Here is a 27175-nt window from a genome sequence, read left to right as displayed (position 1 = left end):
GTGAGGAATTGGTTAAACCAATGCAAAAATTGTCCATGAATACAGAAAACATTTGGGCTGCCCTACAAAGACCTTATGAGCTCTCCAAGTTCAGCACTGTTCCCTGCAGATGTGGAATCATTATGGCAGATGTCACTCATTTGTTCCCACCTATTCTGACTGAGAACTGGCAGCAGATCCCTCCCCAGTCTCTCTTTCCCCAGAGTGTTCTGGTGAGATGCAGACCAAAAGTGATCCCTTTCTCTCTCCTCTCGGGAAGGGCTTGGGGAAAATCAGCTCATGATAGGGTTGATCTCTCCTGCACATATTTTGGTTTGTTCACCCCTTTTTCCATTCCTCTCTCTATTTCCTTTCTTTCAGGTGCAGGGAGTGACCTATGCATGGATTCTCTCTGTCTCCCATCAGGTGATGGGAAGGTGACCGAGAATGAAGAGGAGAAACACCAACAGGAAGGTGCTGCGGAAGTAGAACCATATGGGACGTTATCAGGAAGCTCCAAAGGGAATGTTTCTGGGAGTTCTGCACTCCCAGAAGAAGCAAAATCGTGTGAGACTCAGCAGAGGCCAGAGGAAAACTTGAGAAGCCACTCAGACCCTATTACATGTGAAACAATCACCTTGGAAGAGACACGCTACACATGCCATGAGTGTGGGGAAAGCTTCAATTGGAGCTCTGCCCTGATCAGACATCAGAGAACCCACACTGGAGAGAGATGCTACACGTGCTCTGAGTGTGGGAAAGGCTTCAGTCGGAGCTCCCACCTTATCATACATCGTAGGATCCACACTGGAGAGACTCCCTACACATGCGCTGAATGTGGGAGAAGCTTCAGTCAGAGCTCAAACCTTACCACACATCAGAGAATCCACACAGGTGAGCGACCTTATGGATGCTCTGAGTGTGGGAAACGGTTCATTGATACTTCAACCCTCATCTCACATCAGCGAATCCACACCGGAGAGACGCCCTACACGTGCTCTGAGTGTGGGAAAAGCTTCGTTCAGAGCTCAAACCTTAGCACACATCAGCGAATCCACACAAGAGAGATGCCCTACACATGTGGTGAGTGTGGCAAAAGCTTCAATCAGCGCTCACACCTTATCGTACATCAGAGAATCCACACAGGTGAGCGCCCTTATGGATGCTCTGAGTGTGGGAAACGGTTCATTGATAGTTCAACCCTCATCTCACATCAGCGAATCCACACCGGAGAGACGCCCTACACGTGCTCTGAGTGTGGGAAAAGCTTCAGTCAGAACTCACACCTTATCACACATCAGAGAATCCACACAGGCGAGACGCCCTACACGTGCTTTGAGTGCGGGAGAAGCTTCAATCAGAGCTCAAACCTTATCACACATCAGAGAATCCACACGGGAGAGACGCCCTACACGTGTTCTGAATGTGGGAGAAGCTTCAATCAGCGCTCACACCTCATCACACATAGGAGAATCCACACAGGTGAGAAACCTTATGGATGCCCTGAGTGTGGGAAACGGTTCACTGATAGTTCAACCCTCATCTCACATCAGCGAATCCACACAGGAGAGATGCCCTACACATGCTCCGAGTGTGGGAAAAGCTTCAATCAGAGCTCAAACCTTATCACACATCAGCGAATCCACACAGGAGAGACGCCCTACACCTGCTCTGAGTGTGGGAAAAGCTTCAATCGGAACTCAAACCTTATCACACATCAGAGAATTCACACGGGAGAGATGCCCTACACGTGTTCTGAATGTGGGAAAAGCTTCAATCAGAGCTCTCACCTTATTACACATCGGAGAATCCACACAGGTGAGAAACCTTATGGATGCTCTGAGTGTGAGAAACGCTTCAGCGATATTTCAGCCCTCCTCTCACATCAGCGAATCCACACAGGAGAGAAGTCCTACACGTGCTCTGAGTGTGGGAAAAGCTTCCGTTGTAGCTCAAACCTTATCGCACATCAGAGAATCCACACAGGTGAGAGACCTTATGGATGCTCTGAGTGTGGGAAACGGTTCATTGATAGTTCAACCCTCATCTCCCATCAGAGAATCCACACAGGAGAGACGCCCTACACGTGCTCTGAATGTGGGAAAAGCTTCAATCGGAACTCAAACCTTATCACACATCAGCGAATCCACACAGGAGACACGCCCTACACATGTTCTGAGTGTGGCAAAAGCTTCAATCAGAGCTCACACCTCATCACACATAGGAGAATCCACACAGGTGAGAAACCTTATGGATGCTCTGAGTGTGGGAAACGGTTCATTGATAGTTCAACCCTCATCTCACATCAGCGAATCCACACAGGACAGAGTCCCTACACATGTTCTGAGTGTGGGAAAAGCTTCAATCATAGCTCAAGCCTTATTAGACATCAGAAAATTCACATGAGAGAGAACTGTAATAAATGCCTTGACTAGGGCTGGCCAAAGGTGTGTTGTTTTTTTTTAAAATCATATTTGCTAGTTCCCACATAGTGATCTTTGCACCATTTTCACCATGCTCTCTCAGCTCCCCTAGATGAGTTGCCTGCTCCTGCCTTTTGCAGCTCATCTTTCTTTGACGTCAGTCCTGTGATCTTTTCTATCTACTCCTTTCCTTTTGAGTTATAGGAGAGTGTGTCCCTCTAGCCAGGAATGTTCATCAGCTCCAGGTGGGAGAGAGAGAGGTTTGATTCCCAACAAGCTACAATGAGGCAAAAACTACCTGTGCCTTACATCCACTAGGTCTGTACATGATGTTGGTTGCTCACATTAGTGATCTTGGTGTAAAAAGACAATTACAGTTGTTGTGCAGATGCAGCCGAGGTGCAGTGGTTGGCATTAGCTTTCCCCGTGACCTGACCTTAACTCCATCACTTTTCCTAGTCTAAACAAACCCTGAGCATCACAGTTATACCGTTCCCCCATTTCAAAGCAATTGTTAGTCATCAAGTTCCCCATTTGGGAACAAATTGTTGCATTCCCAGTTGCTCTGTTGTTGCTGCAGGTTGTGCTGGAGAGCAGATATTTTTACTACCATTTTCCTCACTTTAAATATATTGAACTGTAACAAAAAAAATATCATTTCACCCTTTGTAACAACAGAAGAAGATAGGGTAAATCAGAGGGATTCCCTTATTCCCCATCTCCATCCCAATCCCCCTGTTGTTCATTTGCTTAGGTTAATTTTATTTCTAAAGGGCTGGGAAGAGTATTCCCTAGTAAATGACTTGTAACTAAGCAAAATACCCATGCATTTGCCTCCCAAAGCAGTTGTGGCCCAGGCCCTGCAGCAGATCGCTCTTGAAGGTATCTCCTTCCGAATCATGTGCATGTTGCCTATTATTTGGGAAATGCAATCCCTATCTAGGTAGGGATAGGAAAAATGGAAGTGACCTTTCTGTTCAGCTCACCCCTGGGAGATGCTGCAAATGTGTAGGAAATGAAATCCATGATGAATGTGATATAGCTGCAGAAAGATACCTATTTTTAATAGCTACCTGACATTTGGTGTTTTACAGGGATTCTAAGCTGCACCTGAATTTAGTCGCTAATTTAAATCTGTGCCACCAGATTAAAGAAATAAAAGGGCATATTTGGGGGAGTTTTACTTCAGTATCGCTATTGATATGTTGTGTGGTTGGTGAAGAATTCTACACCAGAGAAGTGTAAAATTACTCCAAGTAAGGTCAAAGATTTGACAAGAACTCAGGCAGAAATTGCAGGTACGAGTGATTGATTTTCACCCCAGAGATGGAAGCTATGGTGACCTGTGGCCCAGGTAAACTATTTTTAGAATGCTGCTCCCTAGTTAAGTGGCATTGATCACACTCCTAAAAGATGCCATGATTACATTGGGAACTGTCTTTTACCATTTGGATCCAAAGTTTCATGAAGCACAGAGAGAAACAGCTGATTCCTTCAGAGCCATCCCATGCCTATGGGTCCCAAACTCGCTGCACTGTTAGACAAGAAGTGCTTCCATGCTGGGGAAATGATGGTAGCTAATGAGAGAATGTATCAGATTTCAAGTTCAGACTGCAGGATACATGAGTGCTGAGTCAAGAGTCTGTGGTTTGGTCTCTTAGTTTTGTTATTAAGTCTTATGCATTTATATTATTTCTCCACGTCGTCCTACTCTGAAAGATTAGAAAGTGTGAAAATGTAGCACAGGTGGTTTTTTCTCATGATGCAGCCTTCCCACGTAGTGTGAGACCCCCTTCCACCCCTACTTCTGGGAGAAGACCCAGGGAGAAATGAACTCACAGAAGTGGAAGGCGTCCTAGGTTATTGTAGAATGTGACTTCACACAAAGCTCACTGGGTGGAAATGGGAATTAAGAGAAAACTGCGCTATAGGTTTATAGTTTGTAATCTTTGAATAAATTGTTACCAGTGACAATGAAATTTAAACATGAAGTTAATTAGTGTAACGTAAGAAGCTGATTATGCGATAACTTTCAGTGTTACAACATAATTCAGGTTTTCTTCTAGTTCTCTCCCTTCCCCCTCCTCCTATATGGAAATAGTGGCTAATCCTGAAATTAAAACCTCACTCCAAAGGAATTAGAGTGGGGGAATATGTGATACAAACAGCATGTATGAGAATAGAGACCCAGTATAGACTGTAATTATTGCTACTTAAAATGGAATTTATTTTGATAAATTTTAAAATAAATCTTCCCATAAGAGGAAAATTACTTGAGAGAAGATGTGTAACCTTTTACCCAGTTAGAGGGTAACAGCCACAGAGTTCCACAGATCTCTTGTTTGCAAAGTAAAGATATCACATTAGGCAGGAGATGTCAAAATCTACAATGGTGATGGATGTGTGATGGGAGCTTTTCTGGGTTGGTTATTTTGTTTGGGTTGGTTTTTCAATTTAATTTTGATTTTGTTTTTGCAACGAGTTATTTTTATAGGTGGTGAGGTTTCTTTTCCTTTTTGAGCACAGCTGTTTAACCCTCAGACCTGGCCCTGGAAACCTCCTCAGAACTGGCCTTGTGTTTCTTTTATGTTTGCTATCTTTGGGGTTTACACATCCACACTACATGCGGTTCACAGCAACAGATACTTTGAGAAACCTTCTGGGTGAAGCAGGCCTTTTCCAAACTGGCATTGGCCCAAAGTCTGCCTCAATTCAGCTGGATTGGGACACGTCTGTATCAAAGGAGTGGTTCACACCTGATTTGCCCAGTAACTTCAGGGGAGGGGTGGTAAGATAGCATCAGTAGGAATTGACCAACAATGAAGTTAAAGATAAGGGTGAAAGACTCTCACTTGCAGATTAACAAGCCTGTTCTGTTTATTCCCTCTGACACATCTGGCACTGGTCACTCTCAGGTAGCACACTGGGCTAGATGGACCATTGGTCTGACCCAGTATGACCAATCTTGCATTCTTATTAAGCCGTCTACAGCCTTGTCTACCCTGGCAAGTTTCTGCATGGTAAAGCAGCTTTCTTCCCATAACTTCAAAGGTGTACACACGGCCAAGCCACTTCATCTGCAGAAACTCTGCAGTTGCAGCTCTGTAAAAAAAAACCCCATCCCAACAAGAGACGTACAGCTTTCTGCACCACAGCTACAGTGCCGTGCTGCCAATGTAGACACCTTGGTCGATTGCAGCGCTGCGATTGGCCTGCGATTGGACGTCCTTCGATACGTCCCACAATCCCTGTTCTCACCTCTCCAGTCATTGGTTTGAACTCTACTGCACTGCCCTCTGGTGATCAACTGTGAACACAACCTCTTAAATTCCTTGGGAATTTTAAAAGTCCCTTCCCTGTTTGCTCGGTGATGCATGTAGTGGTCTCAGTGCATCTTTCCAGGTGACCGTGCCTGCTCCATGCACCAGGCGATCCCCGGCTTGGAGCAATGCCAAGCTGCTGCACTTCATCAGCATTTGGGGAGAAGAGGCTATCCAGTTCCAGCTGTGCTCCAGCCGCAGGACTTACGATACCTATGGACAGATTTCACAATGCATGAGAGAAAGGGGCCATGACTGGCACGCACGGCAGTGCAGGGTCAAAGTGAAGGCACTGCAGAACACCTACCACAAGGTGTGGGAGGCAAACTCCTGCTCCAGTGCTGCACCCATGAGCTCCAGATTCTACAAGAGCTGGATGCGATACTCCGTGGGGCCCCCACCTCCACTGCAAAGGCCACTGTGGATACTTCGGTGGCTCGCATGCCAGTCGAGAGTGGACCTAGCCAGGAGGAAAAAATCTTGGATGAGGATGTGGTGGTGGAGGGGGACCCAGAGGCAGAGGATGACTCGCAGGTCAGATATGTATGCAGCCAGGAGTTCTTCTCTGCCCTGGAGGAGGCTAGCCAGTCTCAGCCATCTAGGGGCTTTGATTTGGGGAATCACTGAAGCGAGTTGTTGGGGGCAGGAGGGTTGCAGAAAGCAGGAGTTACATTTCAGGCAGTACTAGCTCCACAAACTAAGCAGCGCGTTGTGTGCCTGCCCCTGCAGACGCCGTCGCAAACCTCTTTCCCACGCGCCCCCAGACACGGCTAACACAGTCTTATCAACCTCTTGGCTCCAGTCTGTACCCTCTGCGCTCCACTCCTACCCCATCGCAGTCCAACCCTGCGGATGTCCAGTACCTAGTGCACTCAACATCCGTCCCCCTGCAGTTCATTCCTGCTGAAGTACGGTACCCGCTGCACTGTAATCCAGAGGATAACGTTGCATATGATACCTGGACAAGCACAAAATTTTTAACCGTCCCTGGACCTCACCTCCTCATGGGACGCTCCCTTCCCTCATCCCCCACAGTGATGATGTGTGTGTTTGTTTGTTTGTCTCTCTCCTCCAGTGGTTGTTTTTTAATAAAAGAATAGTTTTGTTTTGAAAGCCATCTTTATTCCATTAATTGAAAGCAAACAGAGCCCTGCAAAGCAAGAGGCAATTTTCTTAAACCTTCATAGTGCATCGTCTACACCAATCACGATCACCTCCTAGCATTACAAGCACTGCACTGCCGTTCATGGCAATGAATATTAGTGGCTGTCAGCTTCAAATTGCTGCCTCAAGGCATTCCTGATCCTTATGTCCCCATGCTGCACCCCTCTAATAGTGTTGGTCTCTGGCTGTTCAAATTCAGCTTCCTGGTGCTGAGCTTCAGTGGTCCAGCCCTGAGTGAAGCTTTCACCCTTCCCTTCACAAATATTATGGAGCGTACAACATGCGACTATAAGCATAGGAATATTGTCATTGGTCAGATCCAGCCTGCCATATAGGCAGCGCCAGCGGGCCTTTAAATGGCCAAAAGCACTCAACTGTCATTCTGCACTTGCTCAGCCTGTTGTTGAACCACTCCATGCTGCTGTCAAGGTGCCCCGTATATGGCTTCATAAGCCACAGCATTAAGGGGCAGGCAGATACTGAATGCACCACTCTGAATACCGCTGCAAGTTTCAATATGCGATTGCGCAAGCAGCGTGAACACAGAATAGCGGTTTCCCTTCAGTGCTCTCTGAGCGGCACTGTAACTCTGCCCATGTAGACATAGCCTCAGAGAGGCTGGCTGCCAGGATCCCAGGGCTGATCCCCTCTGGAGAATGAAGCACAATGTTGACAGGCTATGCAGCCTTCGCTAGTCTCCCTGTACCTGAAAAGCTTGCTAGCCTGAAGTGCTGGACTGTCTATGCCATTACCTGGTTCCTAAACCGCAGCTACAGTTCCTACTCCAGGTGACTCCAGAGACAGAGATGGAGAGATCCAACCCTTATAATCTTAGAAATGTTTTGTTCCTTTTTCTATTTTTTGTCTGTTTCTTTTTATGAACTTGGAGACTCCCAGCCCTTCTATTAGATTGGGGTGTAACAGTGTGGCTCAGTGGGTGTGAGTGTGTCAACACCTCTGAAATCTACCACGGGAAGATGCTAAGAATAGTTCCCCAAATCTGAATAACCTTAAAACTCTGCCTATGAAATAGCTGAATGCATGCTCCTCACCCCTCCTGCACCCCCAGCCTCTCTCCCAGCCCGAAGCCTGCACCCAGCATCCAAACTCCCTCCCAGAGCCTGCACCCCCACCCAGTGATGAGCTGCCAGAAGCTGAAGAACCGGTTCCTTCGGTCGCTCCGGGTCTTCTGCGGCACTGAAGGACCCGCCACAGAAGTGCAGCCGAAGGCCTGGAGCAAGTGAAGGACCTGCCGCCAAAGGCTCAGAGCGAGTGAAGGACCTGCTGCCAAAGTGCCGCCAAAGGCTTGGAGTGCTGCCGGGTGAGTAAAAATTCACAGGGGGGCCTCCCCAGCCAAGAGCTCAGGCGGGACAGACAGGGTGGCCCGCGGGCCGGAGCTTGCCCACCCATTTAACAACCGGTTCTAAACCGGCTTCAAAATTTAACAACCGGTTCGCGTGAACTGGTGCGAACAGGCTCCAGCTCACCACTGCCCCCACCCCTTCCCACACACCCAGCACCAAAACTCCCTCCCAGAGCCTCCACCCAAACTCCCTCCCAGAGCCTGTAGTCCTCACTCCCACCCCCTGCTCCGGCCTGGAGTCTGCTCCCAGCACCCAATTTCTGTCCCAGAGACTGGACCCACACCCCCTCCTGTCCAGAAACTCCCTCCCAGAGCCTGCACCTCTCACCCCCTCCTGCACTCCCACCCCCTTCCCCAGGCTCCAGCTCACCACTGCCCCCACCCCTTCACACACCCAGCCCCAAAACTCCTTCCCAGAGCCTACGCCCAAACTCCCTCCTTGAATCTGCACCCCTCATCCCGTCCTGCACCCCCACCCCCTGTCCGAGCCCAGAGCCTGCACTGAGCACCCAAACTCTGTCCCAGGGCCTGCACTCCAGACCCCTTCCCCCACCCAAACTCCCAGAGCCCAGCCTCTCACCCCTTCTGCACCCAAACTCCCTCTCAGTGCCTAAACCCCAATCCCCTGCCCCAGCCTAGGGCCTGCACCCTAGACCTCCTCCCCCCACCCAAAGTTCCTCCCAGAGCCTTAGGCAGGTGGGGGTGGAGTTTTTTAGGGGGGCAGGCTGTGGGCATTCTAGGCACCACCAAAATTTCTACAAACCCGCCGCCCTGTTGTCCACTGCACTCCTTGGTTCCCTCCAGCTGCTCCCTCTCTAGAGACTTTTTTCTACCCCATCTCACCTTCTCTTCTCTCTCTTTCCCTGCTCCCCTTTGTTTTCTATGGGACCTGGCCCCATAGTTCTATGTTGTGCAATATCTTGTTTAACTTTCCAAATCAGCTGGGGCCTGGAGAATATTTCCAGGTGGTTGTCCCCTACTTAGATTGTAGTGATCTCTGGTGTGTCCTCATGGGGAACCAGTTCCCTAAAAGGAACCAGGAGCTGGTCCCAGTGCATCACCCATCTGTTGTGCGGAGAGAAAATTGCCTCCAGGCCAAGGCCCAGCTGCAAACCCCTAGCTGAATTACAGGCTGTCTTGGAAGCCCACTGCACAATGCTGTGCCCACAAATTCATATCGCCAGCCACAGGTGTACTTCCATATCATCTAAGTAAGAGACCTGGGGAAGGAAGCAGACAGGGTTAAATCTTGTGGTGCTTATGGCCCAACACATGCATTGGCCTCCCCTCAGGCAGGGGATTTATCGGCCCTTCTGCCAGTTGGTGTTGGCAGCAACAAGGGCTGGGTTCAATGTCTAGGGGAGGAGAGCAGCAGAGACGGAGGAGGAGAGAGAGTCACAAGAGAGGAAGCAGCTGGACGGAAGCAATGCATGCCGAGTGCAAACCGACCAGCTGAGGGTCACACAGAAGTCCTGAAAAGACCATAGCTGCGGGTCCCATGGTGTAATGGTCAGCCCTCTGGATTCTGAATCCAACCATCTGAGTTCAAATGCCAGTGGGACCTCCTGGTGCTGTGTTGGTTTGCTGCAAAGCCTTGGCGCTCAATGTGTTTGACTTCCTTGCTCTAAAATGAGTTTTTTGTCCTCCCTGCTGGGTCACTGATGCCCACTGGAGCTAGGGCTTTGGTCCGGCTAGTTCAACAGGCTGGCTGCAATAGGTTGGGGCCCTAGAATTTAACAGTCTGGCAAGAGATTCCTGCTGGTTGACCTGATGATTGTGTTTCTTGCTGCTTCACCTGATGCCCACAAGTTTGGTCCTTGTACCTGCAGCTGCCACACGCTTCCTCTTGCCCACATGGCACTTAAGGGAAGCAGTCCCAGGGCCAGGCTTAATAGTCAGGGAAAGGCAGGAGGGAGGCAGTCCCAGGCTGGAGCGTAGCACACCTTTCCTCCTCTGGGCCCTAGAGCAGAGGCAGCTCTTGCTGACAGCTCTAAGGGAACACTTCAATGCCACAGAGCAACCAAGGGCAGGGGAAGGGGAGGGCCATGCCCATGCGTGAATTCAGAGAGTAATTGATATCCACTCTCCATACACATTGATAAAATTTGAGCAGATACTATGTTGCTGAATATGATAAATTTGATAGACTATTAAAGAGCACATCTTTATATAAATGATACCTAGGAATTGCTGATATCAATATCAACTGACAATTTCCCTGTATAAGCAGAAATCCATAGAAATATCAATATTTGGCCTTACAGGAACTATGAGGCTTCCCTCCACCACAGAAAAAGGAGAAATGTTGTCATGTTTTACATAAATTTTCGTCTTATAGATAATTTATATGTTTCTCACTGTTCTGAGTTTCATGGGACATGGGGAAGCTCTAGGAAATGGCTCCCCTTGGGATTATGGATTACATGGATCCAAAGGCTGGGGGAAGCCAGGCCCAACCTGCAGTCCAGAATACCAATTCCAAGAAGCTCCCTCCTATAGAGAACTCAATTGAAGGGTGTCATAAATATAAAGGGAAGGGTAAACCCCTTTAAAATCCCTCCTGGCCAGAAAAAAAAATCCTCTCACCTGTAAAGGGTTAAGAAGCTAAAGGTAACCTCACTGGCACCTGACCAAAATGACCAATGAGGAGACAAGATACTTTCAAAAGCTGGGAGGAGGGAGAGAAACAAGGAGGTCTGTCTATATGCTGGTTTCTTCTGGGGATAGACCAGGAATGGAGTCTTAGAACTTTTAGTAAGTAATCTAGCTAGGTATGTGTTAGATTATGATTTCTTTAAATGACTGAGAAGAGAATTGTGCTGAATAGAATAACTATTCCTGTCTGTGTATCTTTTTTGTAACTTAAGGTTTTGCCTAGAGGGGTTCTCTATGCTTTGAATCTAATTACCCTGTAAGGTATCTACCATCCTGATTTTACAGAGATGATTTTTATTTACTTCTATTTCTATTAAAAGTCTTCTTGTAAGAAAACTGAATGCTTTTTCATTGTTCTCAGATCCAAGGGTTTGGGTCTGTGGTCACCTATGCAAATTGGTGAGGCTTTTTATCCAACATTTCCCAGGAAAGGGGGACTGCAAGTGTTGGTAGGATTGTTCATTGTTCTTAAGATCCAAGGGTCTGGGTCTGTAGTCACCTAGGCAAATTGGTGAGGCTTTTTACCAAACCTTGTCCAGGAAGTGGGGTGCAAGGTTTTGGGAAGTATTTTGGGGGGGAAAGATGTGTCCAAACAGCTCTTCCCCAGTAACCAGTATTTGTTTGCTGGTGGTAGCGGCCAATCCAAGGACGACGGGTGGAATATTTTGTACCTTGGGGAAGTTTTGACCTAAGCTGGTAAAGATAAGCTTAGGAGGTTTTTCATGCAGGTCCCCACATCTGTACCCTAGAGGCTACGAGGTGCAGCTGGACGCCCTGATCGTCGGAGCCCTGGGCGCTTGGGACCCCTGCAACGAGCGTGTGCTGCGGATCTGCGGGATCGGTAGATGCTACGCACGGATCATGCGGCGCCTCATGGTCTCGGACACCATCCGATGGTCCAGGGACATCTATATGGAGCACATCACCGGCCACCGACAGTACCAGGAGGAGTGAGCCGGTACGACATTGTGCACCCACTGTGGGAAAGAGACTGAGAGGCCTTCCCCATCGGACCGTATGAACTGGAACCGCAAACCCACTGAACATTAAACCCCACCAAATGAAGGTAGACCCATCCCCACCCCTGTATTCACTCACTATACCCAGCATACTGAACATAGCCGTTGTGTGGATAACTTACCCCATATCTCGATGTCTGTACTCTGACCGGTTAAACTTTTCCCCCAGTCGGGGAGATTGCAGATTATTATGTGATCCTTGCTCCACCGGCTCCTAAATCGAATTTTGCACCCCTTGATAATCTGTACCTTATCCCCTGACAACCAGAAACTTCTATGCTTGAACTCTGTACCATTCCTTATTTCAACATTATCTTAATAAAATTATTAAATCTGTTCTTATCAGTTTAATATCTGAATATGATAAATTAGATAGACTATTGAAGAGCACATCTTTATATAAATGATACCTAGGAATTGCTGATATCAATATCAACTGACAATTTCCCTGTATAAGCAGAAATCCATAGAAATATCAATATTTGGCCTTACAGGAACTATGAGGCTTCCTTCCACCACAAAAAAGGAGAAATGTTGTCATGTTTTACATAAATTTTCGTCTTATAAATAACTTACATGTTTCTCACTGTTCTGAGTTCCATGGGACATGGGGAAGCTCTAGGAGATGGCTCCCCTTGGGATCATGGATTACATGGATCCAAAGGCTGGGGGAAGCCAGGCCCAACCTGCAGCCCAGAATACCAATTCCTAGAATCTCCCTCCTATAGAAAACTCAATTGAAGGGTCATGAAGAAACTGGATGTTAGGTAATTTTGGCTGAGTGCTTAATGCGATAGATCAGAAATTCATTGGGGTGTCCCCGCACAGGTGGAAATGCTGCTGACTATGAAACTTCCCGTCTCTTGTGTTTTTAATGCTGTAATATTAGTGGCCAAACATACTAGTCACAAACATCCTCTCTCTCTCACACACACACACACTTTTCAAGCAAATCCTTGCAAGAGGTCAAAAGTGCTCTCTGGATCTCACTGCTCTGCTTGAGAGAATCCAAACACAAGCTGAACTTGTCAGGCATAGGTCAGGGCTGGCAGGGAGTCAGGTGTGGGATGGTTTCAATTACACAGACAGGCACTAGTGAGAAAGTTCCAGAATGTGTGGGAGTGTAAAGCTGGTTGGTCAATGTTACACTCCCCTCCCAGCTGACGTTGTCTGTCTACGAGAGCTGCAAAAGTCATCTCTAATATGGCATATTCTGCTGAACGTGAGAGGTATCTTCATTTATGCTCCATGAGGTTTGATCTCTGTTTTGTGCATTGTGCTTGTGAATGAAAATTGTAGACTACCATATGCAAGAAAACATGCATCAGCACATGGGATTGCCCCATCCACCGACAAAGAAATGCCACTGAGTTGAAGGTAATGACATTCCTCTGTACAAGATAGGGACTGGCTACAGAGCTTGCTTACACACACACCAGATGCATTCAGCATTAGATCTTTTAATGCTCTACCAGGAGATCATTTAAATGAGGTATTTTACACTTGTGGCTGATTAATGGGATGCTAAACTCTAGTAGACTAAAGGGGGTACTGCAGGGCCTCTAGGCTATTTGCCTATCATCCTGCTCTGGCTTCTGTCCAAAACCCCAGCAGAGCAGTGAGACACGCATTTGTAGATTCCCACTCACAGCCCAGTCAGATCGTAGGTTCTATAGCCTGGAGAGTTTGTTTTCTTCATTCAGGGGTCTCTCGTCTCCCTGCGTAGCCAGCAGTAATGTCTGATGTTCCTAACACGCACGCCCCCCTCTCTAGTCAGAGGAGACCTCACTAGAAGTGTGGAGAATAGCTGCCCACCTGGAGCAGGGGCAGTTGTTGTGATATGATCTAGCTGAATGATAAAAGGATTAGAAAACACAACTTGTAGGGATAGACTAAAGGAGCTCAATCTATTTAGCTTAAGACAGAGAAGGTTAAGGGGTGACTTGATCCCAATCTATAAATACCTAATTGGGGAACAAATATTTAATACTGGGCTCCTCAATCTAGCAGAGAAAGGTTTAACATGATCCAATGGCTGGAAGTTGAAGCGAGACCAATTCAGACTGGAGATAAGGTGTAAATTTTTTAACCATGAGAGTAACTAGCCATTGGAACAACTTACCAAGGGTCGTGGTGGATTCTCTATCACTGACCATTCTTGAATTGAGATGGCATGTTTTGCTAAAAGATCTGCTCGAAGAGTTATTCTGGGAATGTTCAATGGCCAGTGTTATACAGGAGGTCAGACTACATTATTATAACTGTCTCTTCTGGTCTTGGAACCTAGGATGCTCTGACGGTGCTGCCCATGGGAGCCAGCTGAGGTCACTCAATCAGGGTGAACTGCAAACAAAACGGGGCAGACAAACCCCAAAGGCTGGTGGATATTCCAACACTTAGATTTACCCAGCCAGCCCAAAACAGCTTCTATAGCACCTCCCTGGTTACTCAGAAGTCCAAATAATGCAGGTCCCTTAAAGTACTCATCCTCCGGCCTCCGTCCAAACACACATGTCAAACATAGGATGATAAATTTTGAAAATCTTATTTCATCATATCAAAGAAAAGGTTCTCCTGACCCCAAAGGACCAAGCCCCAGACCCAGGTCAAATAATAACTTAGATCTTACCCCAAATACACCCTTACAGTCAATTCTTATTAACTAAACTAAAATTTATTAAAAAAGAAAAGAGAGAGTGTTGGTTAAAAGATCAATATACAGACAGACTTGAATTCAATTGTTGAGGTTCAGCTACATAGCAGAGATGAGCTTGTAGTTGCCAAAAATCCTTTTAGAAATAGTCCAGAGGTTACAGTCCAATGTCCATATTCAGGGTGACTCCAGTCAGTGACTGGGGATCTCAATCCTTATGGTTTAAGGTTTCCCCTTCTTGAAACCCAAAGCAGATCTGAGATGAAGAAGGACTGTGTCCCAAGATTTTTATACATTTCTTGCAGCCTTTTGGCCTGAGAAAACAATAGGCTTAACTTTCCTTCTTCCAGACATCCTGGCAATTAGCACAGGGTAATTTATCCATTAAACAGTTCAGATACAGATTATCACAACCTTCAAAGAGACATGTTAACAATAATACTATGTCACTCAAGTGTCTTCCTAAATGTTAATATTCCTTTTTTGATCTTTGAATCAAAGCTATGGCAATAGACAAAACTTGTTTGCTTACATCACAGGACCTGAACAAAGATCTACCCTTCTATCTCTAACAATGCCGGCTGTTTTTCAAAGCTCTATTCATTTACATCTCTTCCTAACCAGTCTCTCATATTGCAGCTGAGATAATAAATGTTCTGAATAAGTATGGAAGCAGATAACACAAAGATAAACTTTGGGGGTCGATACAGACATGGAAGAGAACATTTGCACACCAAAGTAAAGATGGGCTTAAAAAGGGAAGTGATAGGCCTTGGATGTCCTGCTCACATTGTGCACAAGTATACTGAATTACAGGGGATACTCTCCTATTTTTGGATATTTTCACTGTTTGTGTGGAAAGATGGGGGAGGGATAGCTCAGTGGTTTGAGCATTGGCCTGCTAAACCCAGGGTTGTGAGTTCAATCCTTGAGGGGGCCATTTAGGGATCTGGGGCAAAAATTGGGGATTGGTCCTGCTTTGAGCAGGGGTTTGGACTAGATGACCTCCTGAGGTCCCTTCCAACCCTGATATTCTATGATAAATACTGCAAAGTTTTTATGAGTATGTGGGACAAGAATATCGGAATATACTGCAATACATATCTGTTGGAAGATTATTACAACAAAAAGTAATATGGCCTGAAAATTCTTAGCATGCATAGAGGACAACTTTCTGAGTCATAAAGTTGAGGAAACAACCAGGGGGTTATCCATTTTAGATCTGTTTTTGACCAACAGGGGTAAATGAGTTGGGAACGTGAAGGTGGTTGGGAACGTGGGAGGGAAGTGATCATGATCTGATAGAATTCAAGATCCTGTGGAAAGGAGGACATGAGAACAGCAAAACAAGAGCACTGGACTTCTGACAGTTGGATTTCAACCAACTCAGAAAACTAGTAGGCAAAGTCATCTGAAAATTTGATCTGTATGCTCTATTCCTACATCGAGGTAATTAATGAAGATGTTAAACAACATCAGGCCAAGAAGAGGAGGTTCGACTAAATGACTTTTGTGGTCTATCACTCTATGACCACCTCCACTCACATTTTCCTATGTCTTTCTAGAAAACACAGGAGACCTCCATCGGTTATCTAATTAATAGATTGTTATGGGAAAGGCTCCTTTGCAGAGGAGCATTGGAAAAAAGTCAAACCACGAGCCTGGGGCTGCTGTGACGGGCATTGGCAAGGCGGTTGCTTGGACTGCAATTGCTGCAACACACGCGCTTGTGATTTGCTGGGTGTGTCTGCGCACAGAGACCCTGCTAGTGCAATCTCTGTAGGTCTTGCAGGAAATGGAGAGTTCCTCTCCTTTCACCTTCCCTTTAATTGTCATAGATGAAAAATGGAGAAGTTAGACCAAAACTCCCAGAGAGCAGCAATGTGGCTAATCTGGCCAAGGCCCTGTGAGTATATAGGCCTGTTTGTTAGCCTGAGATAGAATTTTGTGTTTCATTTTTGATACTCTTATATCCTTGCTAATATGTGTGAAGAAAGAACAAAGACACTGTAGGTTGCTTCTACCCAGCCGGATAGGTTTGTTAGTATAATGGAAAAGTTAAGGGATAGACCCAAAGTGTTACTAGGTATGGTGGGAGTGTAATATACACTGGAAGGCTGCCTGGCTCCTCTCTCAAGCCAAGGTCAAGCAACCAGTTGGGAGGGGCAAAGAGTGGGATGGGGGAGGCAGAAGACACACTAAAAAAGCCAAAGAAAAGCCTGGCGTTGACCAGTACACAACCTCACTTCTTACCCCTCCCATGGGGTACAAAAGAGGTGGTACCGAGCCCCCAGACTCATGACCAGGAGCGTGCACTGCAGGTATATTTGGGCCTGCTAAGAGGAAGTGGGAAAGGGACACATATAAAGGCTCTGCGGTGTCAGAGCTGTGAACAGAACACTGGGAAACAGACTCTGATGGCATGTGGAGCTATGGATAGTCTTGCTTGAAACTAACCCCAATAAACATCACATTGCCGGCACTTTGGATTTCTGGTGCCTTGATTTCTGCCTAAGGGAGAGGAACCAGGGGAGGGAGTGAAGGGAAAGCCCCCTAAGAGACACCTGCTGAGTAAAGAGGATATTCAGGATCCAGCACCCAGTGGCGCCTGGCTGAATGTGTCTCCTCTCGCCACAGCTTGGTTGATCTTTTCAGGAAATGGAGAAGACTGCCTTTGCCTAGCTGTACATTGCTTGCAAAAGAAACAGGTCTTTTTGGTGACAAGTGTTGAAAGGAGGCATCAGACACATGTGGAGACAAGAAAAATGTCCCCATAACTGAATTTGCATCGGTGGATGTTGAAGCCACAACACAGACTGCTAAGCACTATATGACCATGGCTGGTGTCAGAAGAGTCTCTACCAAAAACTTTTCCCACCAGCAGGAGCCTCTCTGTGCACAGAATTACTGGTAGCTTGAGGCCTGCAGGCAGTGGAGAACTCTATTTTGTCTCTTTTGTGGTGAACTCTTTGAGAGTTTGTGGAGAACTCTTTGTCTCTTTTGTGGTGAACATCTACAGTGGCTATTAAAAGGCCTCTAGACAGTGGTCTTTGGGAAGAGCTGGCTGAAGAGCCTTCCTACGAACCAGGAGAGGCTGGCTTGTCCTGCCAGTTCTTCCTTGCTGACCCTACTGTCTCTGTTGGCTCCTTTTTTGTATCTCTTTTCATAAAAAGAAAAGATCTGCCAGCACAATCCTTCTAAGTGCTTGTTCAAGACAGAGAGAGCCTTCCTTGTGGCTAAGTCTTGGTGTAATGGGGCGTGTCTCACCCCTGACGCGCCTCCTCTTGGGCATCCTGGGAATTATATGGGCTGCTCCAGCAAGCCTTCTCCTGATCGGCTCTTCCAATAAGTCCTTTCCTGGTTGCCTGGGTTCTGCTCAGTCTCTCCAAGGCTGCCTTATCCTTGCTCCTTCCTGTGTGGGGCAGCTGCCCCACCACACTTGGAAAGTGGCAAATGATATGTCTGGGGCTGATGGAAAGGTTACCATGACTCAGAGCTGAGCTGAAGTTGCTATGACTGAAACACAGATCACTAACCATTATATGATCACAGGTTTCAGAGTAACAGCCGTGTTAGTCTGTATTCGCAAAAAGAAAAGGAGTACTTGTGGCACCTTAGAGACTAACCAATTTATTTGAGCATAAGCTTTCGTGAGCTACAGCTCACTTCATCGGATGCATACTGTGGAAAATACAGAAGATGTTTTTATACACACAGACCATGAAAAAATGGGTGTTTATCACTACAAAAGGTTTTCTCTCCCCCCATCCCACTTTCCTGCTGGTAATAGCTTATTTAAAGTGATCACTCTCCTTACAATGTGTATGATAATCAAGGTGGGCCATTTCCAGCACAAATCCAGGTTTTCTCCCCCACCCAACCCACTCTCCTGTTGGTAATAGCTTATCTAAAGTGATCTCTGTATTCGCAAAAAGAAAAGGAGGACTTGTGGCACCTTAGAGGCTAACCGATTTATTTGAGCATAAGCTTTCGTGAGCTACAGAATGCATCCGATGAAGTGAGCTGTAGCTCATGAAAGCTTATGCTCAAAGAAATTGGTTAGTCTCTAAGGTGCCAGAAGTCCTCCTGTTCTTTTTATAGACCTTAGTGTAACCTAAATTTTCCCTCTGCTAGCAAGAACGAACTGAATTTTGTAGCTTTCTGGAAAGTGAGATGACAATGCATTTGGGAAATTCAATCACTGTGTATGTGGGTGGATGTTTTGTGCTCACATCTCTGTGCACAAAATCACATACGAAGGCAATGTCCTACACTACAGAATTATGTCAACCTAACCATTATTATATGACGTGTGTGTGTGTGTGCACTTGTGGTTGCTGGAAGATCCAGCTACACGGGGGTTGTTCTGCACTCTGTGGGGTGAGGATTCAGCTGGGAGAAGGGGCAGACTAGGGGAGTTTTTCTTTGATTTACAGGGACTTCGTCAGCAGGAGGCTGTATGTCTCATGCTGTGGATGACAGTGGGCTCTGAGCTGGGGTAGCACCAGCAGGGGGTCAGTGTGGGAGAATGAAATTACAAAACCTTTCCCTGTGCTGGAGGAAAAGCCTCTCATCTATCCCCTAAACTCCCCACCATGAAACTCTCCACCCCTGGCTAAGGCTGCGATTCTGTCACAGAGGCTGGGCAAGTCACAGATTCTGTGACTTTCCTCAACCTCCGTGCATTCTGCAGCTGCACCACCCGGCGCAGCTGACTCCCAGGCTGCCCGATCAGCTAGCCCTGGGGCCAGCAGCTAGAGCACTCTGAAGCTGGAGAGGCTCCAGGGCCAGCCACACCGGCCACTGTTCGGGCAGCCCTGGCAGCTGGACCCTGGGCAGCGCCAGAGCAGCAGCCGATGCAGCTGGCCCTGGGGAGTGCCTGATTAGTCGCCCCTGGGGTGGCCCTGGGAAGCACCTGAGCAGCAGCCAGTGCAGCTGGGTGGTGCAGGGATCTCGGGGGCTGACCCAGGGCCAGCCAGACAGGCCACTGCTCGAGCAGCCTCGGGCACCTGGCCCTGGGGAGAGCTCAAGCAGCAGGAAAACGCTGAGTGTTCAAATTAATGCCAAGCATCCCCATTCAGTGGAACTCCTGAACATACTGGAAATGGATACACATACGTTTCCATTTAAAAAAAGGCTTCTAAAAGGGGTCCTTGGATGTAGACAAAGGACGATTTGAGCTGCAGTCAAACACTCTACCACTGAGCTATACCCCCATGACATTTGCATAAGCAAGTCAGTGATCTTAAGGATTTTGAAGGACAGGCCCTGCTCAGAGAGCTCCTCTTCCACTCCCAGACCACAGTGGTTTAATAATGGGGTTCAATTAAGCTTTATAGATGCATGTAGACACCCCAGTCTGCACCCCCACGGAGACAGCTTCTCCCACTGACATAGCTACCGCCTCTCCGGGGGGTGGATAAACTACACGGAGGGGACAGCTCTCGCCCATCCCCTTAGAGCATCTTCATTAACAAGCCGCAGCAGTGCAGAGGCATTCGTGCGTCTGTGCCACGGCAGCATTTTGAATGTCGACTTGCCTCAGAGGAAGACCAGACTGGCTCCATTTGGCACCTTGGATGGCAAGACACCCACACTGACTGCTGTACGGTTGTGTAAATGTGGCCATGGCTGAACCGCAAGAATTCCTGCCCGTTTCCCTTCTGGCTGGAGCATGATGAGAGTGTAGAATCATAGAAGATCAGGGTTGGAAGGGACCTCAGGAGGCCATCTAGTCCAACCCCCTGCTCAAAGTGTGTTTGTGGTTAATGCCATTGCTGTAGATTGTCCATTCCCTGCCATGAGAATTCAGATGGTCCCTGTCCCCAACATACCCCCAGCACCTCTGTGATTCCAATAGCAGGTTTTCTCTGGGGCACTGAGATTTTTGGGGGAGTTGGTGGCTTCTTTCCTCACCCTGGAGGAAACTCAGCTTTTTATTCCATCCTTGATGATTCATGGAATAACAACAGCAGCATGAACGACTCACTGTCAGGGATGAAGTTGGCCACGTCCCCTCTGGCTGACCATTGCCATTGCAGGAGAGAAGGTTTCAATGGAATTCAATGCCCTGGCACAGACAAGAGAGACAGAAAAATTGTGCTGTTCACAGATCTGTGCAAAGGAAATTGTTCCTCTGTGTGAAAATGAGGAGGGAAAAGAAAAGCCCACACGTTGGCACCTAAGGCATAAGGGAACCCTATAGGATTAGAGTATGATAAGTTCTCAAGCAGCACGTTTCTTACTTTTCCCATCTGCCAATTTTGATGATCATCGATGGAAATATTTTGCCATCGGGTTGTGTGTTTACGGAGAAATTGACATTTGCCAACAAATATGTAATTCTTGGAAGCCAGCAGTTCATGAGTTTAGAAGGACCCATTTGCTCTCACCAGTCCCTGTGCTTGGCCTGTGCTCTCCATGCTGCCCACTTCCCATGTTGCCGGGACCCTTCCCTGATCTCCCCCAAGACCACTTCCCCCTACCCCGAATTCTGGGATGGGGGGAAAAAGCTGAGTTCACTCCAGATTGAGGGGAAAAAAGGACCCTCAGAATCTCAGGGAAAACCCAACCCCTGCTATTGGGATCACAGAGATGCTGGGGATTTGAGTAGGAAAGGGGCTGTCTGAATTGTCAAGGTGGGGAATGAATAACAATCTACAACTAGATCCACCTCATTAACCACCGACACAGGCTAATCATGCTGCAGATAGACAGGAAACGGGGAGGGATCCTTTGCTGTACAGCCATAGAAACAGTGACCCAATTGCACCCGTAGATCCTAGATACACGTGGAGCTTCCCACACCACTTCTGCCACCAGGGTCAGGTGTTGAGCTGCTCAGAGCACCCCCCACCACCATGACCTTCCAGCAGGGGGTGGCAGCACCCCCCCACCCAATGCAGGGGAGAGGAATGAGTGTCTCTCTGCACCCCGAGTTCAGGGCACACACATTGAATCTAGCCCTGCTGCAAAGTGACCCCTATGAACCAGCAACCTCCAGGAGAGCACAATTGGCCTTGAGAGTGGTGAATGGGGATCCCATGAAGCTTATAGGCCACTGGAGGCTCTGGAAACAGAAGGGCTCTGACTGTAACACCTAGCACCCATAGCCTGTCTGGGGTTGTAGCTCCGTGGTAAATCACATGTTTTGCCTGTATAAGGCCTTTGGTTCAGTCTCTGGGTTGTCCATGTTCTCTTTTTGCCCTTTTGCTTTGTTTATGCCCAGCGGGGATGTGGCCCAGGAGTCTCCGTGCACGAGTTTCAATCATGAGCAGTGAGGGACACAAGTGCCAACCACATGGAAGGTCTGGGGATGAGTTTCTGCTCCTAAATCACCTGGGTGCTTTGAAGAGTCCCACCCACTGGGCAGCTTGATGAGGAAGGAGAAGGGAGAATCCTCCAGGACTGAAGGGAAGAGTCCCATCAGCACATACTGAGGGGCAAGGAAATGGAGGGAAAGTCACTGCCGAGGGAGGAGAGAAGTCAGTGATTTACACGAGACAGGGGACACTGTCTCTTTTAGGGGACGGGAGGCGAGGGCAGCTTGTTTGAGATGATGCTGATGATGAATAGAAAAAAATGCTGCGGTCAATGAAAAATGAGAGAGGAGAAGGGCAGCTCCGCAGAGGGCCATGGGAGCGCATACATCCCAGTTCATAAGAATACAACATAAGAACAACCACACTGGGTCAGACCAAAGGTCCACCTAGTCCAGTATCCTGTCTGCCGACAGTGGCCAATGCCAGGTGCCCCAGAGGAATGAACAGAACAGATAATCATCAAGTGATCCATCCCGTCACCCATTTCCAGCTTCTGGCAAACAGAGGCAAGGGACACCATCCCTGCCCATCCTGGCTAATAGCCATTGATGAACCTAACCTCCATGAATGTAGCTAGTTCTTTTAAAAACCTGTTATTTTTCTTGGCCTTCACGACATCCTCTGGCAATGAGTTCCACAGGTTGACTGCGTGTTGTCTGAAGAAATACTTCCTTTGATTTAAGTCTGCTGCCTATTCATTTCATTTGGTGGCCCCTAGTTATTGTGTCATAAGGAGTAAATTACACTTCGTTATCTACTTACTCCACACCAGTCATGATATTATAGACTTCTATCACACCCCCTGTGATAAATAAGTGTGTGTGTGTGTGTGTGGGGGGGGGGGGGGTTATTGCTCCCTTTGATGCACACCCAGCCAACCAGTTTGCTGTAAAATCCCTCCGGTTAGCTGTTCTTTACTCGCTTTACCTGTAAAGGGTTAAGAAGTCCCCCGGTGAAGAAGAAAAAGTGGGCACCTGACCAAAAGAGCCAGTGGGAAGGTAGAACTTTTCAAAATGGGGAAAGAAACCTTCCCTTTGTCTGTTGTTCTCCGGGCTGCAGGGACATGGAGTAGCAATGCTGTAAGCAGGGTTGCTGTGTAAGATTTGAACCAGGTATGACAAATTATTTTCCATACCTAGCAGGACTCATTGGGATAGGGAATGTTTAGGTACACACGATCAGGTTATTTCTTTATTTTGGCTTGTGGATCTCCTCCGTGCAAACCCCAGATGCTTTTGTTTGCTGGTAACCTTTAAGTTGAAACCTCAAGAAGCTATTTTGGATGCTTAATTTTGGACTTAAACCAACCATTTGTCATAACCACAGATGTGTCTGAGCATCATTTTTCACCTTCCTCTGCAGCATGGGGCACTTGCTGGAGGATTCTCTGCTCCTTGAAGTCTTTAAACCACAATTTGAGGACTTCAACAGCTCAGACATAGGTGAGACGTTTATTGCAGGAGTGGGTGGGTGAGATTCTGTGGCCTGCATTGTGCAGGAGGTCAGACGAGATGATCATAATGCTCCCTTCTGACCTTAATATCTATGAGTCTATCTATGAGGAGCAGTTTTAATGCAGGAAGGACCAGATCAACAATTCCATCCTGTCGTGTTCCTCACCAAAAAACTTTCTGAGAAGGAAACCACTGGTCAGTCTCAGAAACAGAATGCTATGCCATTGTGTATGCTCTGGAGAAGCTATGCCCATATGTTTGGGGACGGCGTTTCCACCTGCAGACTGACCATAGAATCATAGAATATCAGGGTTGGAAGGGACCTCAGGAGGTCACCTAGTCCAACTCCCTGCTCAAAGCAGGACCAGTCCCCAATTTTTGCCCCAGATCCCTAAATGGCCCTCTCAAGGATTGAACTCACAACCCTGGGTTTAGCAGGCTAATGCTCAAACCACTGAGCTATCCCGCCCCCTGCCCCCCCAAAAAATTTCGGCCCCCCAAAAGCTTAAATCTAAGAGTCCAATCATGCAGCTACCTATCCGCGTGATGGACATGTCATGTCAGGCGTCTCACTGGGGCCAGTTCTCATTTCACATAAAGCAGGAGTGACTCCACTTAAATCACTGGAGTTGCACTGCCATGAAACTGGTGAGAGGATACCAACAGGACTAACTCATGAGTAAAATTACTTGTGGGTAAGTGGTTGCAAGACTGGGCCCTAATTGGAGAAAGGGGCAGAGGTGGGAGGTTATAGAAACTGTGAACGGCCTCCTCTCCTGTTCTCCTCAGCTATGTTCATGTGGTTTGGTTTTTAGAATCATAGAACCATAGAATCATAGAATATCAGGGTTGGAAGGGACCCCAGAAGGTCATCTAGTCCAACCCCCTGCTCAAAGCAGGACCAATCCCCAACTAAATCATCCCAGCCAGGGCTTTCTCAAGCCTGACCTTAAAAATATCTAAGGAAGGAGATTCCACCACCTCCCTAGGTAACGCATTCCAGTTTTTCACCACCCTCCTAGTGAAAAAGCTTTTCCTAATATCCAAACTAAACCTCCCCAATTGCAACTTGAGACCATTACTCCTTGTTCTGTCATCCACTACCACTGAGAACAGTCTAGATCCATCCTCTCTGGAACCCCCTTTCAGGTAGTTGAAAGCAGCTATCAAATCCCCCCTCATTCTCCTCTTCCGCAGATTAAACAATCCCAGTTCCCTCAGCCTCTCCTCATAACTCATGTGTTCCAGACCCCTAATCATTTTTGTTGCTCTCCGCTGGACTCTTTCCAATTTTTCCACATCCTTCTTGTAGTGTGGGCCCCAAAACTGGACACAGTACTCCAGATGAGGCCTCACCAATGTCAAATAGAGGGGAACAATCACATCCCTCGACCTGCTGACAATGCCCCTACTTATACCTCCCAAAATGCCATTGGCCTTCTTGGCAATAAGGGCACACTGTTGACTCATATCCAGCTTCTCGTCCACTGTCACCCCTAGGTCCTTTTCCGCAGAACTGCTGCCTAGCCATTCGGTCCCTAGTCTGTAGCGGTGCATTGGGTTCTTTCGTCCTAAGTGCAGGACTCTGCACTTGTCCTTGTTGAACCTCATCAGATTTCTTTTGGCCCAATCCTCCAATTTGTCTAGGTCCCTCTGTATCCTATCCCTACCCTCCAGCCTATCTACCTCTCCTCCCAGTTTAGTGTCCACTGCAAATTGCTGAGGGTGCAGTCCACACCATCCTCCAGATCATTTATGAAGATATTGAACAAAACCAGCCCGAGGACTGACCCTTGGGGCACTCCACTTGATACCGCCTGCCAACTAGACATGGAGCCATTGATCACTACCCGTTGAGCCCGACAATCTAGCCAACTTTCTATCCACCATATAGACATCTATTTGCCTTTGTAACCCTTGGCCATTTTTCTGGCCATGCTGTACTGAGGTAGCTTCACACTGTCAAAGAGACTAACTAAAAACTCCTTTGGTGGAGTTTAGCTCTGGAAGACTTTAATTTTGAAATATAACACATTTCAGTCGCAGTGGCATTGCTAGGCGGCGTGAACAGGGGCAGCGGGCAGAGGAAAAGGTGCCCCCCACTTGTACTCACCGGGCGGCAATCAGGGTCCTCGGTGGCACTGAAGGCCCCTGCTGTCGAAATGCCGCCGAGGAGCCGGAGCACGTGAAGCTCCCCGCACTGTCCCCCTGGATACATGCCTGTTCGGGAGCCTCTAACAAAGTAGCTGATGCACTCTCCTGGGAAGATTTCCCGGGATCAGCCAGGTAAAAATGTCCCCGCATTCCAAGTCATTGTAGTCCTTGAAATGTAAAAAGTACTGTTTAGTTCATCATGTAATTATTAGTAAAATTAGAGATGCATGTATCTTATTAACTCTGTTTCGTAAACCTCCAGGAAGAAATCCCAGCTGGTGTGGACCCGACCTGAACCAGGCTGGCCAGCACTGTCTGTGATGGGGCAGAGGGTGTGATAAAAAAAAGGGGGGGAATAGATCCCTTTGATGGACACACAGCCAGCCAATTACCTGAAAAATCCCTCTTGGTAGCTGTTCTCTACTTGCTTGACCTGTAAAGGGTTAAAAAGTCCCACAGGTAAAGGGAAAAAAGGTGGGCACCTGACCTGAAGAGCCAATAGGAAGGCTAGAAGTTTTCAAAATGGGGAAAGAAACTTTCCCTTTGTCTGTTGTTCTCTGGAGAAGGAGACAGAGCAGAAATGCTGTGTAAGGCTTGAACCAGGTATGAAAATTCATCAGATCATACCTAGAATTACTTATTTGGAAACCCCCCCCCCCAAAAAAAATATGTAAGTAAATCAGGGATGCTTAGCTAGACGTGATCAGATTTATTTTCTTTATTTTGGCTTGTGGATCTCCTCTGTGCTAACCCCAGATGCATTTGTTTGCTTGTAACTTTTAAGCTGAACCCCCAAGAAAGCTATTTGGGGTGCTAAATTTTTTGTAATTGTTTCTTTTAAGATCTAGCAAAAAGCTTAAGTTCCAGATTCATAGATACTAAGGTCAGAAGGGACCATTATGATCATCTAGTCTGACCTCCTGCACAATGCAGGCCACAGAATCTCACCCACCCGCTTCTGCGGAAAACCTCTCACCTATGTCTGAGCTATTGAAGTCCTCAAATCATCGTTTAAAGACTTCAAGGAGCAGAGAATCCTCCAGAAAGTGACCCATGCCCCATGCTACAGAGGAAGGCGAAAAACCTCCAGGACCTCTTCCAATCTGCCCTGGAGGAAAATTCCTTCCCGACCCCAAATATGACTATCAGCTAAACCCTGAGCATATGGGCAAGATTCACCAGCCAGATACTACAGAAAATTCTTTCCTGGGTAACTCAGATCCCACCCCATCTAACATCCCATCACAGGCCATTAGGCCTATTTACCATGAATATTTAAAGATCAATTAATTACCAAAATCATGTTATCCCATCATACCATCTCCTCCATAAACTTATCGAGTTTAATCTTAAAGCCAGATAGGTCTTTTGCCCCCACTGTTTCCCTTGGAAGGCTATTCCAAAACTTCACTCCTCTGATGGTTAGAAACCTTCATCTAATTTCAAGACTAAACTTCCCAATGACCAGTTTATATCCATTTGTTCTCGTGTCCACATTGGTACTGAGCTGAAATAATTCCTCTCCCTCTCCGGTATTTATCCCTCTGATATATTTATAGAGAGCAATCATATCGCCCCTCAACCTCATTTTGGTTAGGCTAAACAAGCCAAGCTCCTTGAGTCTCCTTTCATAAGACAAGTTTTCCATTCCTCGGATCATCCTAGTAGC

The 27175-nt window shown here is 47.2% G+C and overlaps 2 protein-coding genes across 5 annotated transcripts in view; one reads left to right on the top strand and one right to left on the bottom strand.

Annotated features, from left to right (window-relative positions):
• Positions 1-12298, top strand: part of LOC140904200 (uncharacterized) — a 35995-nt gene extending 23697 nt beyond the window's left edge. For 2 of the 4 annotated variants that reach the window (XM_073326573.2, XM_073326572.2), the window contains exon 5: positions 361-6835. In XM_073326573.2, coding sequence (XP_073182674.2) covers positions 361-2414 — 2054 coding nt within the window. In that variant the 3' untranslated portion in view covers positions 2415-6835. Of the gene's footprint in view, positions 1-14; positions 6836-7955; positions 8208-11632 lie in introns of those variants that run through there. The other 2 variants (XR_012156454.2, XR_012156455.2) reach the window with 2 other exon arrangements.
• Positions 1-27175, bottom strand: part of LOC140904213 (uncharacterized) — an 83746-nt gene that overhangs the window by 42309 nt on the left and 14262 nt on the right. The window lies entirely within an intron of this gene.

This window comes from Lepidochelys kempii, chromosome 28, assembly GCF_965140285.1.
Source record: "Lepidochelys kempii isolate rLepKem1 chromosome 28, rLepKem1.hap1, whole genome shotgun sequence".
Lineage (NCBI taxonomy): Eukaryota > Metazoa > Chordata > Testudines > Cheloniidae > Lepidochelys > Lepidochelys kempii.
This window is presented reverse-complemented; position numbering and strand designations above follow the sequence as displayed.